This window comes from Glycine max, chromosome 14, assembly GCF_000004515.6.
Source record: "Glycine max cultivar Williams 82 chromosome 14, Glycine_max_v4.0, whole genome shotgun sequence".
Lineage (NCBI taxonomy): Eukaryota > Viridiplantae > Streptophyta > Magnoliopsida > Fabales > Fabaceae > Glycine > Glycine max.
In genome coordinates, this window is record NC_038250.2 from 24,760,216 (window position 1) to 24,775,184 (window position 14,969).

Sequence of the window (14,969 nt, forward strand, 5' to 3'; positions counted from 1 at the left end):
TTTTTAGCCCTTGTATTTTAGGGCACCTAGACTAGTTTTTGTATTAGGGGTAGTTTTGTAATTTCACATGCACTAAGTGAATATTTAATGTGTGTGGTTGGAAATAAATTCAATTGAATTGGTAGAAGCCCAATCCAATTAAATTTTAGAAGGGGAGGTGAGCATTTGCTTACTACACCCCATTGCCACATCATATAGTCACACTTTGTGCATGTCCTTCATGCTTTACATGCCTCATGACACCTAAGCACACTTAGTGGAGAATCTTGGAATTGATCTTGGATTAGTGGACTGAACCATAACTAAAATTCACTAATCATAATTAGTGAAATTTTGGCTCCAAAGTTTGGCTCCACAAATTCAATTTCAAATTCAAGTGAAATTTGAATTGAAATTCAAATTTTCCTCCAATTTTGTGTGACACTTAGGCTATAAATAGAGGTCATGTGTGAGCATTTTCTTGAACTTTGATCATTTGAATATTAAACTTCAGATTTCAGAGCTCATTTAGAGCACAAAATTTCGTGCTCTTCTCTCCTTCTCCCTTCATTCATCTCCTTCTTCCTCCAAGCTCTTATCCATGGCCTCCTATGGTGGTGAGCTTCTTCTAGACTCATCTTCTCCTTGAAGTGGCATCTCCTCTCTCTCTTCCTTCTCCATTACGCTGCCATTTATCTTCCAAGAAGCAAAAGAATCCATTGATGAAGAAGATCCTAGGCCTACAAGCTCCAATGGAGCTTACATCAGCTATTATAGGGGGTGTGTAGGTAAGCTCTAGCTTCTTTAGGAATCTTCTCAAGGAAGCTTCTCAAGGAGGTGAGCTTAGTTATTAGAGGGATGTGTGTAGCTAAGCTCTAGCTTCTCAAGGAAGTTTTCTCAAAGAAGCTTCTCAAGGAAGTTTTCTCTAGAAAGCTTCTCAAGGAAGCTACCTAGTTGATAAATAGAAGCATGTGTAACACTTGTTGTAACTTTGATGAATGAGAGTCTTGTGAGACACAACTCAAAGTTCAACTTCTCTCCCTTTTTCTTCCTTCAATTTCGTGCTCCCCCCTCTCTCTTTCTCTCCCTCTTTCTTTTCCTCCATTGAAGCATCCTCTCCAAGCTTCATATCCAAGGCTCATCTTGGTGGTGAAGCTCCTTCTTCCATGGCTTATTCCCTAGTGGATGGCGCCTCCTCTCACCTCTTCTCCTTTGTCTTCCACTGCATCTCCATGGTGGAAAATCACCATTGAAGGACCTCATTGAAGCTCAAAGATCAAACCTCCATAGAAGCCCCACAAGCAACCTTCCATCAAGTGGTATCATGATGTAAGCTCCATTGGAGCTTGTAGGCCTAGGATCTTCTTCATCAATAGATTCCTTTGCTTCTTGGAAAATGAATGACAGCCGAATGGAGAAGGAAGAGAGAGAGGAGATGCCACTTCAAGGAGAAGATGAGTCTAGAAGAAGCTCACTACCATAGGAGGTCATGGATAAGAGCTTGGAGGAAGAAGGAGATGAATGAAGGGAGAGGGAGAGAAGAGCATGAAATTTTGTGTTTTAACAGAGCTCTAAAATCTGAAGTTTAATATTCAAATGATCAAAATTAAAAAAATGCACACACATGACCTCTATTTATAGCCTAAGTGTCACACAAAATTAGAGGGAAATTTGAATTTGAATTCAAATTTTACTTGAATTTGAAATTGAATTTGTGGAGCCAAAATTTCACTAATTATGATTATTGAATTTTAGTTATGGTTCAGCCCACTAATCCAAGATCAATTCCAAGATTCTCCACTAAGTGTGCTTAGGTGTCATGAGGCATGTAAAGCATGAAGGACATGCACAAAGTGTGACTATATGATGTGGCAATGGGGTGTAGTAAGCAAATTATCACCTCCCCCTCTAAAATTTAATTGGATTGGGCTTCTACCAATTCAATTAAATTTATTTCCAACCACACACATCAAATATTCACTTAGTGCATGTGAAATTACAAAACTACCCCTAATACAAAAACTAGTCTAGGTGTCCTAAAATACAAGGGCTAAAAAATCCTATATTTCTAGGATACCCTACCTACATTATGGAGCCCTAAATACAAGACCCCAAATTAATAAAACCTTAATCTAATATGTACAAAGATAAGTGGGTTCATACTTAGCCCATGGGCCTGAAATCTACCCTAAGGCTCATGAGAACCCTAGGGCCTTCTCTTGCATCTTTGGCCCAATCTTCTTGGAGTCTTCTATCCAATACCCTTCGGGGGTAGGATTGCATCAATGAGGCATGTAAAGCATGAAGGACATGCACAAAGTGTGACTATATGATGTGGCAATGGGGTGTAGCAAGCAATTGCTCACCTCCCCCTCTAAAATTTAATTGGATTGGACTTCTCCCAATTCAATTAAATTTATTTCCAACCACATACATCAAATATTCACTTAATTCATGTGAAATTACAAAACTACCCCTAATAGAAAAACTAGTCTAGGTGCCCTAAAATACAAGGGCTAAAAAGTCCTACATTTCTAGGGTACCTTACCTATATTGTGGAGCCCTAAATATAAGGCCAAAAAAATAATGAAACCTTAATCTAATATGTACAAAGATAAGAGGGCTCATACTTAGCCCATGGGCCCGAAATCTACCCTAAGGCTCATGTGAATCCTAGGGCCTTCTCTTGCATCTCTAGCCCAATCTTCTTGGAGTCTTCTATCCAATGCCCTTGCAGGGTAGAATTGAATCACTATGGGCCCTGCAATTCAGGAACCTAATGTAAAGGATCCAAAAGTCCACTTCTAGTGATAACTACTAAGGGCAGTTTCAGGTAACTTTACTGGCTTCTAGAGATATCATCCTCTTAGGCAATTCATTGTCGCAATAGGGACTATCAACAATAATGAATGTAATAGATAGGGAGACACACACCAAACACAACAACATAGCAAAGTTTATATACAAATATGAACAAATCAAAAGACAAAAGGGAAAAAGGAACATAAATAAAGAAGAAGTCAACTCTCGCAACCTACCCTACAATGGGTGTGCGGGCTGTCGCAATCTACCATTCAGCAAGAGGGCGAGGCGAAATAAAAATGGCGTCTTCTTATGAAGAAAATGTGTGGAGTCGCCACCAACATTTATTTGAGGAAAACGTTAGAAAAAACAAAAGACGAAGGTCAGCGTATTTTGAAAATGAGGGTTCGAGAGTTGTTTACGCATAGGGAAGGCATTAGCACCCCACACACCTGTCACAAGGGACGACAACCTTTATTCGAGTGTGCAAAACATGACTTCAATATTATTTATTTTCCCTTTTTATGTTTATTATTTTTTTGGGGTCGACAAGGGTGTTGCCCTTGCTCCTACGTATCCTCAGATGCGATGAGGAATTCAAACCTACGTAGTTCTTTAAGTCTAAAAGTTTGTGTGTTACATTAATTTTATTTTTTTTGAATGATTGATTTTAATTGTGAACAAAAGTTTTTTAAGGCATTGGACCTTGAAATTATCTCAAGTGATATTTAATGAAAATCAGAGAGAATCATTAAGGCATTAGACCTTGAAGCAATCTCAAGCGATATTTGATGAAATGAATAAGTTTATGAGTTGGTTTTATTTTGCATTTGTTTCACTTATTAATCTTCAATCTTTTTAAAAGATAACTTGCGGCACTAATGATCGATTAAAACTTAATTTACAAGAAGAAAATGAGATTACTGAGGATAGAAGAAGTAAGCTGGCTCGCCTAGGCGAGCTAGTTCCTTCACCCCTAAGTAATCTAGGGGCCCTAGTGAGCAAGGGTCCAGAAAACCGCCTAAAATGACTCTTTTGCCCTTCCTTTTTCTATATCTTAAGCATTCTTGATCAAAACATTGAATGATTATTTGTTTCGCACTATAACTGACATTCAACACCATAAGTCAACTAGCAAGGATCAAAATATCAACAAACGATAGTCCCCTAATGAAATTAGGGTATGAAAATTGATTTTTGAAAGCTGGGTTTTTTCTATTTTGAAAGCATGAAAAAATAAATATTGAAATTACGAGGGAATAGAATCAAATAAAGACCGAAAGTTAACCACATTTGGGACCACTCAAAGGAATGCATACATGCAGCTTGTGGTTCTTCAATAATGGATTGTCAAATGTTGGTTGCTTCTTAATATCAATGCATTCAACATGAGCGTGATTTATGTTTATACACCTCCCCCAATAAATTTTGATCATAATATATGGTTGGTCACAAAAAATAGACTAAGCTTGAAGGTGATTTTAATAACCTAAATGTAAAGAAGCATTAAAATATGAATGAGATTATAGATTAATAGTTTTGGTTAGATTAATTCTATAAAAAGTATTCTCATTTCAATAAGAAAATATAACGTACTACTTGTGAATTTTGGTAGATGAACTCTATATGTATCTACAAGATCCATCATTAAATCAACCAAATCAGAAAAAAAGGACTATCTAAAACCATTCTTTCGATTGAAGGATCCTCAACTCCATACATAAGGCTGCAAGGAATGACATCATTAAGCAGGAAGTGATATACACTGGTAAGACTGAAATGCTAAAGAATCGGTGAGTTTATAACTTGAGTTCAAAAATTAAGAAACATACGGGTGGCTTTTTAACACTACTAATAAGGAGAATGTGTTTTTGGTAGGAAATGGTTTGAAATATTCATTGCAAAAAGGCATAAATGCATACATAGAAAGCATATCATTTCTACAAGTCTATAAAAATATAGAACTTAAATGAAGGTACTATGAAATGCTTCATCCTCAAGGTTACATTCTACATTTTGCAGACAACCGCATAAGGTGTATGCATATCAATGATTATCTATGAAATGTCATACACCTTGTTTTACAAGTTAAGGTCGTGTTCAACTACCATTTTAAGGGCTGCAATCCCTTCATTGTTGTTTTCAATGCTATGATCAATCAATCCTTATTAACAATTCCAAAAAATCTCAACGAATTATTTATTCATTTATTGACCTCAAGCCACACTGGCTCCTAATAGGGTATGACACATTTGATTTTTCAAAGCTGGGTGAAGTGCAAAAAGTAAGTGTCTCATGCAAAAGTATATTTCAAGACACATTGGAGTGGGCCCAATATTAACACATGTTCATGACGGTAAAGATTTATGTCATTGCTCTCGACCCAAAAAATGATATTTATTTTTATCACTATTTTTTTGTTTAAAAAGAAAAATCCTTTGCTCGTGTCATTAACCAAAAGTAGGGGGCAAATCCATATGTTTGGCCTTTCAACACTACTAGAAAAAGTGCATTCTACGTCAGCTAATTTACACATACATCGACGATTATTAACCGTCATCATAAGCAAAGGTACCCTTCTACGAAGGTTTCACAAAATTTGTCTTAGAAAAAGATATCATTCTAAAACAATTTTTTTATATAACAATCTAAGAGTATCTTCTTTAAAAAAAAGTTAAAAACTGTGAAGATTCTAAGATGGTTTTTGGGAAAACCATCCAAGAAAGTATAATTTCTAACACAGTTTTTCTACGAATCGTTTTAGAATATATTTTTTAAAAACAAAATTAAAACTTAAAATAATGGTTTTTGCAGTATTTTTCACTTTCTTTTACTCTAATTAAATGAAATAACAACCCCAATAATTTTAGATTATAAAAATAACATATCATCTCTTAATTAGGAGAAAACATATACAAATGTACCATGAAATAAAAAATGTTCACTATTTTGTTTGTTTTGCCTCTATCCTCCTATACTTCATGAATGATCACAAGCTCACAATCTTGAAAGAAAATTGTAAACAATGAATCATCCTAATTCCTACGTGTTAATTAAAGTTAAAGAAGTTCTACAAGTACAATAAAATTGCAGTCATCATTGTCAATAACGGAAATGAATCAGGAGGCAGATGATAAGCCACAAAGTTTGACAAAACCAAAACTAGCCAAATTGTATCATTCTGCCGTACGTCGCTACTAGAGAAAAATTCCTCTTGGTTCAGTTTTTAATTTGAAACTTTTAACTAGTTCAATAGTATTAGACTTAAATCATATAACATTGATTTCTTGACTGGGAAAGTTTCCTTCGCACTTGATAAATGACTTACATAAAAATTCTTAGCACAAATATGTTGGTAATATATTTATGAGCTGCTGAGTAAAATTATAGTCATATGACTCACAAACTAATAAGTGTACACTATTTCCAACACAACATTTATGATGTTCAAAGAAAGAAAGTTCACTAATTATTTTTCCATCAAATTATTCAAACATTACATATACACAGGCAAATAAAAGTGATTTTTTCAATTAACAAAAAAAATACAAAGGAAAAATAACATTAATGATGTTCATGTCTATTATGTCAAATTTTGCTTTCATTAGGATTGTTTTTTTGCATGTATCGAATTGCAAACTTCACATGTAACATGAAGAACCAAATATAAATGGAAAAATCGTAGGGCAATGATAATTTGTTCTCTTAAGAGAGAAACAAGGGCCATGAAATCATATGCTAGCCATGTGTATAAAGTATATAAATATTCATTGAGAGGACTAAAGATACTCATATGTTGCAAAATGAAAACTACAAATATTCATAGACCCCTATCAAAAAATAGCAATCATTCATCATAGTTGCTATATTACTCCATGACAAACTATAGCCTTGGTCAATTGCTTTTGAAGAAATAGATTATAAAAAACCATCTTTACAACATCCATGTCACTCATCACAAAACATGTATATGAACATGATAGGTGTCTAGAAATGCTATAAACTCCAGCTTGGATGGATAGGGACATTCATTGGTGTTAAAATACACCTCCCCCAATAACTTTTGATCATAATATATGGTTGGTCACAAAAAATAGACTAAGCCTGAAGGTGATTTTAATAACCTAAACGTAAAGAAGCATTAAAATATGAATGAGATTATAGATTAATAGTTTTGGTTAGATTAATTTTATAAAAAGTATTCTCATTTCAATAAGAAAATATAATGCACTCACTGTGAATTTTGGTAGACAAACTCTATATGTATCTACAAGATCCATAATTAAATCAACCAAATCAGAAAACTGACTATCTAAAACCATTCTTGCGCTTGAAGGATCCTCAACTCCATACGTAAGGCTGCAAGGAATGACATCATTAAGTAGGAAGTGATATACACTGGTAAGACTGGAATGCTAAACAATTAGTGAGTTTATAAATTGACTTTAAAAATTAAGAAACACATGGGTAGATGAAAGAAAGAAAACAAGAGAGAAAAGACAAAGGAAAAAAAAGAGTGGAAGAAATAAGTCAAGATGAAAGAAAGAAAATAAGAGAGGAAGAAACAAGAAAAATAATGAAAGAAATGAAAAGAGAAAAACATGCCTCCTATAGTAGTCATAACTCTTACAAGAGCCTAAGTGAAGAACTTCGTGACTATTACGAAGGAAGGCATAGGTCACATCTTAGACCTCACTCCCATAGAAGAGAAAAGGAAAGAAAGCCTCAAAAGGCTAACATTCGCCTCTCAAACTTCCATGGGAAGGACAATGTAGAGGCTAACTTAGATTGGGAAATAAGGGTAGAGCAACAACTTAAAAAGAAGTCTACTTCAAAATCTTATGGCTCTCACTCTTATCCAAAGAAAGACAAAGGTCAAGGCATCTTAGGGGTGACACCTTCTAAGCCCAAAGATGATAAGGGGAAGACAATAGAAAAGCAAGCCCTTAAGGCTAGTATGCAAGAGAAAACTAGCTCTATAAAGTGCTTTAAATGTCTTGGAAGATGACACATTACTTCTCAATGCCCCACCACAAAAACCATGATTATGAGGGGCCAAGACATTTATAGTAGCCAAGACAAGGTTACTACTTCACCTTCCTCTAGTGAAAGTGAAGAAGCAAAAGGGGAAGAATCTAGTGAAGAAATCTACCCCCAAGAAGAAGGACAACCATTAGTGGTTAAAGAGAAGTGTAAGGAGGTAAGTGTCTCCTCCAAGAGTTTAGCTAAGAAGGAAACTCATTTTACAATAAAGACAAACATTAAAGAAACTTTCCCTCTTAGACAACCTCCACATTTTCTCTTTTGTAAAAAGACACTTGCTAGCATTGCCACACCACTTGGGCTTGAGTTTATTCCTCAAGTAAAGAAGTTGTTGGATGAGGGTTTAGTTCGCAAGAGCTTAAATCCTTGTGCTTTGTTGGTGCCCAAAATAGGTATTATTAGGCACCAAGTCCCTAAAATAGGTGGTATGATGAATGTTTTGAGTGGTGCAACCCTCTTTTGTAAAATCACTCGTTCACCTAACATCTTCATGGTGTGTGTACATAGGGACCCATTAGGTAGGTTTGTCCTTATTTTTAGTTTCAATACAAACTTAGGTACTCATATGGGACATCGTAGGTTTGTCATACTTTTTGGTAGGAATAATCAATATGAAAATACAGAAAAAGGTATGTTTTATTGCGTTACTTTTCTTAATTTTTCAAATAGTGATCAAGGGGTTCCCATGAACCCTAAGAGAATAAAGGTCATTCCTGAGTGGCCCACTCCAACAAGTATAAGAAAAATTTGGGGCTTCCATGACTTAACAAACTTTTACAAAAGCTTTGTCCCATATTTTTCTATACTTGTAGCACCACTCATTGAGTTAGTGAGAAACCATGTTCCTTCATGGGAAGATGCCCAGGAAATGGGTTTTCAGACCTTACCTTACTTCAACATACCAAACACCACTAATACATATGTTTTTGTTCTTTTTACAGGTGTTGAGGGAAGGAGCCCAGAGTATGAAGAACCTCGGGATTTGAGGTCAAATCCTTTCCAAGGTGGAGGGAATGATGCAATCCTACCCCGCAAGGGCATTGGATAGAAGACTCCAAGTAGATTGGGCCAGAGATCCAAGGAAAGGCCCTAGGGTTCTCATGAGCCTTAGGGTAGATTTTGAGCCCATGGGCTAAGTATGAGCCCGCTTATCTTTGTAAATATTAGAATAGGTTTTTTCCTTCCTTTATGCCTTGTATTTTGGCCATTCTAGTAGTATAGAGTTTTAGCCTTGTATTTCGAGGCATTTTGAGTAGTCTTTGTAGTATGGACTTTTTTTGTATTTTCATGTATTTTGTCATGGGGGTGAGCTTAGCTATTATAAGGGGTGTGTAGCTAAGTTCTAGCTTCTCATCTCAAGGAGGTGAGCTTAGCTATTAGAAAGGTGTGTGTAGCTAAGCTCTAGCTTTTTTAGGAATCTTTTCAAGGAAGCTTCTCAAGGAGGTGAGCTTAGTTATTAGAGGGGTGTGTGTAGCTAAGCTCTATCTTCTCAAGGAAGTTTTCTCAAAGAAGCTTCTCAAGGAAGTTTTCTCAAGAAAGCTTCTCAAGGAAGCTACCTAGTCTATAAATAGAAACATGTGTAACACTTGTAGTAACTTTGATGAATGAGAGTCTTGTGAGACACAACTCAAAGTTCAACTTCTCTCCCTTTTTCCTCCTTCAATTTCATGCTCTCCCCCTCTCTCTTTTTCTCTCTCTTTCATTTCCTCCATTGAAGCATCCTCTCCAAGCTTCTTATCCAAGACTCATCCTTGTGGTGAAGCTCCTTCTTCCAAGGCTTATTCCCTAGTGGATGGCGTCTCCTCTCACCTATTCTCCTTTGTCTTTCGCTGCATCTCCATGGTGGAAAATCACCAGTAAAGGACCTCATTGAAGCTCAAAGATCCAACCTCCATAGAAGCTCCACAAGCAAGCTTCCATCACTTTATAACACTGCTAACCAAGAGAATGTGTTTTTGGTAGGAAATGGTTTGAAATAATCATTGCAAAAAGGCATAAATGCATAAATAAAAAGCATATCATTTCCACAAGTCTATAAAAATATAGAACTTAAAATAACTTCCAGAGTGCTAAAAAATATAAATGAAGGCACTATGAAATGCTTCATCCTCAAGTTAAGGTTGCATTCTACATTTTGCAGACAACCCCATAAGGTGTATGGCATATCTATGAAATGTCATACACCTTCTTTTACAAGTTAAGGTCGTGTTGAACTACCATTTTAAGGGCTGCAATCCCTTCATTGTTGTTTTCAATGCTATGATCAATTGATCCTTATTAAAAATTACAAAAAATCTCAACGAATTATTAATTCATTTATTGACCTCAAGCCACACTGGCTCCTAATAGGGTATGACACAATTGATTTTTGAAAGCTTGGTTTTTTCTGTTCTGAAAGCATGAAAAAATAAATATTGAAATTAAGAGGGAATATAATCAAATAAAGACCGAAAGTTAACCACATTTGGGGCCACTCAAAGGAATGCATTCGTGCATCTTGTGGTTCTTCAAAAAATGATGGTGAAATGTTGGTTTCTTCTTAATATCAATGCATTCAACAATGTACCCAAAATTTAAATATAAAATCCAAAAATACAACATGAATCACTAAAAAATTTAAACAGTGTTGTGAGATTATGTTCAATATAAGGAGGTATAAGATGGTATATTAAAAAGATATAGAATACATGAATAATATTGATATGAGGTATTTTTTTGTGATTAACTTTGTGTTTTTTTTCCAGGTTGCATTCCATTTTTATGTTTTCTTTTTATTTTCCAACATAATTTTTCCAAAACTTTAGTTTTCAAATATTTTTTCAGAGAAATAGATGTTTTCAATTTTAATTTAATACATTTTGAAATTGAATTATGAAAATATTAGGTTTATTAGTGTAAAAGTTTTCAAAAAAAAAAGTCAATGAGTAAATGTTGAGTTCGAGTTTGCACTGCTCCAAACAAAAAGTTAGCCTGCATTTAAATAAGCCTCGACAAAGTTAGTATAACAGATTTTGAATGGAATCCATTTTGTAAAATTAATTTTTATAGAGTGTGATTTATGTTTAGATATTTTTATTATAAAAGAAATAATGTAGTAAAATTTAATGTAAAATGTTAAATCCAACACAAAAGATGCTGCAATCCTACCCCCCCAAGGGCATTGGATAGAAGACCCCAAGAATATTGGGCCAGAGATGCTGAAAAAGGCCTTCGGGTTCTCATAAGTCTTATGGTAGAGTTTTAGCCCACGGGCTAACTATGAGCCCACATTACATTAGGGTTTCATTATTTTAGGGCTGCATAGTGTAGCGACGATACCCAAGTAATGTAGGATTTGTTTGCCCTTTTAATTTAGGGCACCTAGGCTAGCTTTTGTATGAGGGGTAGTTTTATAATTTCACATGCATTAAGTGCACTATTGGACCTGTAAGTGTGTTGGGAGAGAAATTTAATTGAATTGGGAGAAGGCCAATCCAATTAAATTTTGGACCTTCCTAAGAGGGAGGTGAAAATATTCTTGCTACACCATATTGCCACATCATATAGTCACCTTTTGGGCATGTCCTTGATGCTTTACATGCCTCATGACACTTAAGCCACAAATCATAATTAGTGAAATTTTGGATCCAAATTTGGCTCCACAAATTCAAATTCAAATTCCAGAGAAATTAGAATAAAAATTCAAAGTTCCCTCTAGTTGTTGAGATACTTAGGCTATAAATAGATGCCTTGTGTGTGCATTTTTAAACGTTGATCATTTGAGAATTACACTTGAAATTTCAGACCTTATTTGAGGTATCAAATTTCATGCTCCCTCTCCTTTCACTCATCTTCTCCTACCTTCAAGCTCTTATCCTTGGTTTCCTATGGTGATCTGCTTGTTCTTGACTCATATTCTCCTTGAAGCGGTGTCTCATTTCACCTTTCCTCCTTCTCCATTCCTTTGCCACTGATCTTCAAGAAGCAAAGGACTCCATTGATGAAGAAGATCCAAGACCTACAAGCTCCACATAGAACTACATCAAAAGCTACCTAAATTTAGTTCACTTTAGAATTTATTATGAATTCAGAATCAACGTCTCCATTAAACATGCAATCAAATGCATGGAAATTTGTGAAGCAGGTCTAGATTAATCGGATGAGTAATGCATTTATCATAAATTTCTAAATATTATCTTTGATTCCTACAAACAATTGTTTAACGTTATTTTTGAAATTTTAACATAAAATCAAATTCACACCAATTAAATCATATAGACTAACATATTTAGAAGACATTAAAATTTTAAAGATAAAATTAATATGATCAACTTCATTTGTAAGATAAATATAATATTTATTTAGATAGAGGTATAAATCTTGAGTTTGAGTCTCAGCCTATAATTGTACTATTAAATAGTTGAAGACAAATTTTATTTCCTCCTCTCATATTACTTCTAATTATTTAGTGAATTTCAAGAATCTTACTAAATAGTTTGGGCCACCATTTTATTTAGTTTGCAATACTTAAATTCACTAAAATCTTGAGCAACCAATATTTTTTATTTTTATTTTTATTTTTCGTTGCCAAGAAACATTTGAGACTAAATTAATAATGGTTTTTTCATTTATCTGTAATTAACAACAAAAGAGAAATGGACTCTTCAATTTAGCCGTAGTATATTCTATTTAAGGTAGGGGCAGGGTAATCTTGCATCTTGGCACTGCCCTGATAAAGCTTAATTTTGTTAACACTATGAATAACATTTCAGTAAATTCACCTCGTGAAAATCCATTGGTCATTTGTCAACATTAAACGAAAGTACATGGAAGACAAAAACACAAACAAAAAAGATACGAACAATACAATTACGTAGTTAGACAAAACGAACAACTTTATTTTCAAATATCTGACAAAGCTTGCTTATAAAAATTAATTAATTTCCACAACTACCACCGGGTCCTCCAAATTGGAGAGAATATCCAACCTCCTCTGCAATATATCCCAAGTATCGAACACCAAAACAATCAGATCTATCAGAGAATGTTTGTGCTCCATGTGGTCCAATTCCATAATTTCTTGTTGCTTCATTTTGAAACGAGACAAATGTAAAATAACACGCATGATGAAAAGTATGATCAGGAAAGTGTCCAGATCCCATTGGGGGACTAGGAGTATTAGGAGGAGTTCTTGTTCGCCCACCCCACCCCACTTGATCAGCTGAGGTCATGTTGGAGAACAAGGCTGCTGGAAAATATCCAATATTTATATTTGCCATATTTAACCACCAGTTTTTGGTCACTGGATCCTGGATACATATATAAAATTTTGTTTGTCAATATACCATACCAAACATTACATGTCTCATACAAAATTAAAAATTTATAATTATATATATTTACCTAATAATGTATGATTGAGAAATCAATATAAACTACAATCTCAAAGTAGTTGCATGTAATTCTATATATAAAGCATAAACATGACCTGAGTAATAGAAATGATAAATTCAAGCTGCGTTCCACCGTAGGTAGAATAATTGTTCACATGTGTACCAAGGTAATTTACTTTGCTTATCTGAACAAAACCTGAACATCGAATATTGTAGCACCCTGTCCGCTCGAAATTATCTGACTGTGTCATTTTAAACACCATATAAAAATTTGACAAAATGAAACATGTTTCTTAAGCTGACCTAAAATAAAAAAAATATTTGATATTGTATGGACAAATTTGTTTCATTTTAATAAGCTAAGTAAAGATAAGAAAAAATGAAACAATATCTTTCCTTACCGTCCATGCCGAGTAAATATAGGTTTTATCATCACCATATAATTGTGGAGCCACCTGATAGCCGTGCATGAGATCAATTCAGTATTTTTTTATATAATCAGATTGACACAGATTAAATAACTTGTGTGTATAATATTGGGAAAATTATAATTGCATCAATTAAAACTGACATGCCATCCTGCAGCGATTTTGTTAGCAGCTTCCACTGGTCCATTTTGAACCCATAAATGAGAAGAACTAACTTGATCCTTCCTACTAACTCTTGGATTAAACACATTATTTGATCCAATAACTCCATAATAAGGACCATATAATGATGAAAGAGATACTTCTGCAATCTACAAAATTCAATATATTTGAATAACTAGTCAAATTGAAACATTAAATATCATGCGGTTTATTGAAATTGCCTATAGACATTAGAAAGTTTGTTGTGCAAGGAAAAACTTACATGAACACCGGGAATATCTTGAGTCATTATGTGATAATTTAAGAATGATTTTTCACGAATGAGATCATCTTTTGTTGTTCTTCGAATAGGTACAGTCCCTGTTGGACACTGGTCCTTCTGAAGCACAAGTAATGGCCTAGTTGGTGATTTCTTCACACTTGTTTTTCCTATTGATTTTTGAAAGCTGGGTTTTCTCTATTCTCAAAGCAAGAAAAAATGAATATTGAAATTAAGAGGGAATAAAATCAAAGAAAGACTGAAATTTAACCACATTTGAGGCCATTGAAAGGAATGCATACCTGGAGCTTGTGGTTCTTCAATAAAGGATGGTCAAATGCTGGTTGCTTGTTAATATCAATGCAATCAACAATGTACCCAAGATTTGTCTATAAAATCCAAAAATACAACATGCACAAATAAAATTTTTAAACAATGTAGTGAGATTATGTTCAACATAAGGAAGTATATGATGGTATATAAAAAGGATATAGAATACATGAATACTCTTGATAGGAGGTTTGTTAAGGAGCTCTAGTTGTCTTTCCAACTCCAAATCTTCTTGTAGTACATTTTGAGTACCATGAACTTTATGCCTAGCACCGCTAGTTACTAGACACATTACAAGGAGCAATGTATTGATCATTTTTTTAAGATTCTATTGTCAAATAAAATGATTGAATGATCGATCGATCACCTTTTCATATTACCTGTACTTATACCATTACTACAAGAGAGTTTAAATAGTTCTAAATTTGAATTAGGCAAAACATTTACACTTTGATAGGTAAAGAAATATGTGGCCGGGGGACTGGAAAAAGAAAGAAATAAAAAGGATATAAATGATAGTGAGTTTTAAGTGGAAAATTTGTTAAGAACGGTAGAACTAGAAATAGAATAAAATGAAATGATTGCTTTACACTT

General features: G+C 34.3%; 1 protein-coding gene across 1 annotated transcript; it reads right to left on the minus strand.

Moving 5' to 3' along the window:
- Positions 1 to 12,680: 12,680 nt before the first annotated feature.
- Positions 12,681 to 14,428, minus strand: LOC102662552 (uncharacterized). The gene is made up of 6 exons (XM_006596112.4): positions 14,348 to 14,428; positions 14,049 to 14,243; positions 13,768 to 13,935; positions 13,598 to 13,651; positions 13,292 to 13,438; positions 12,681 to 13,112 (listed from the first exon to the last, which is right to left on the minus strand). The coding sequence occupies exons 2-6, from the start codon at positions 14,073 to 14,075 to the stop codon at positions 12,741 to 12,743; spliced, it is 768 nt and encodes a 255-aa protein (XP_006596175.2). The 5' UTR covers positions 14,076 to 14,243; positions 14,348 to 14,428; the 3' UTR covers positions 12,681 to 12,740.
- Between the last annotated feature and the right edge of the window lie 541 nt (positions 14,429 to 14,969).

Bases quoted from the DNA above. Each gene is read 5' to 3' on its own strand.
- LOC102662552 (XM_006596112.4), bottom strand. From the start codon at position 14,075: ATGACTCAAGATATTCCCGGTGTTCAT. The intron at 13,936-14,048 runs GTAAGTTTTTCC...TGAATTTTGTAG, and splicing joins AAGATATTCCCGGTGTTCAT to ATTGCAGAAGTATCTCTTTC. The intron at 13,439-13,597 runs GTAAGGAAAGAT...AAAATGACACAG, and splicing joins ATATTTACTCGGCATGGACG to TCAGATAATTTCGAGCGGAC.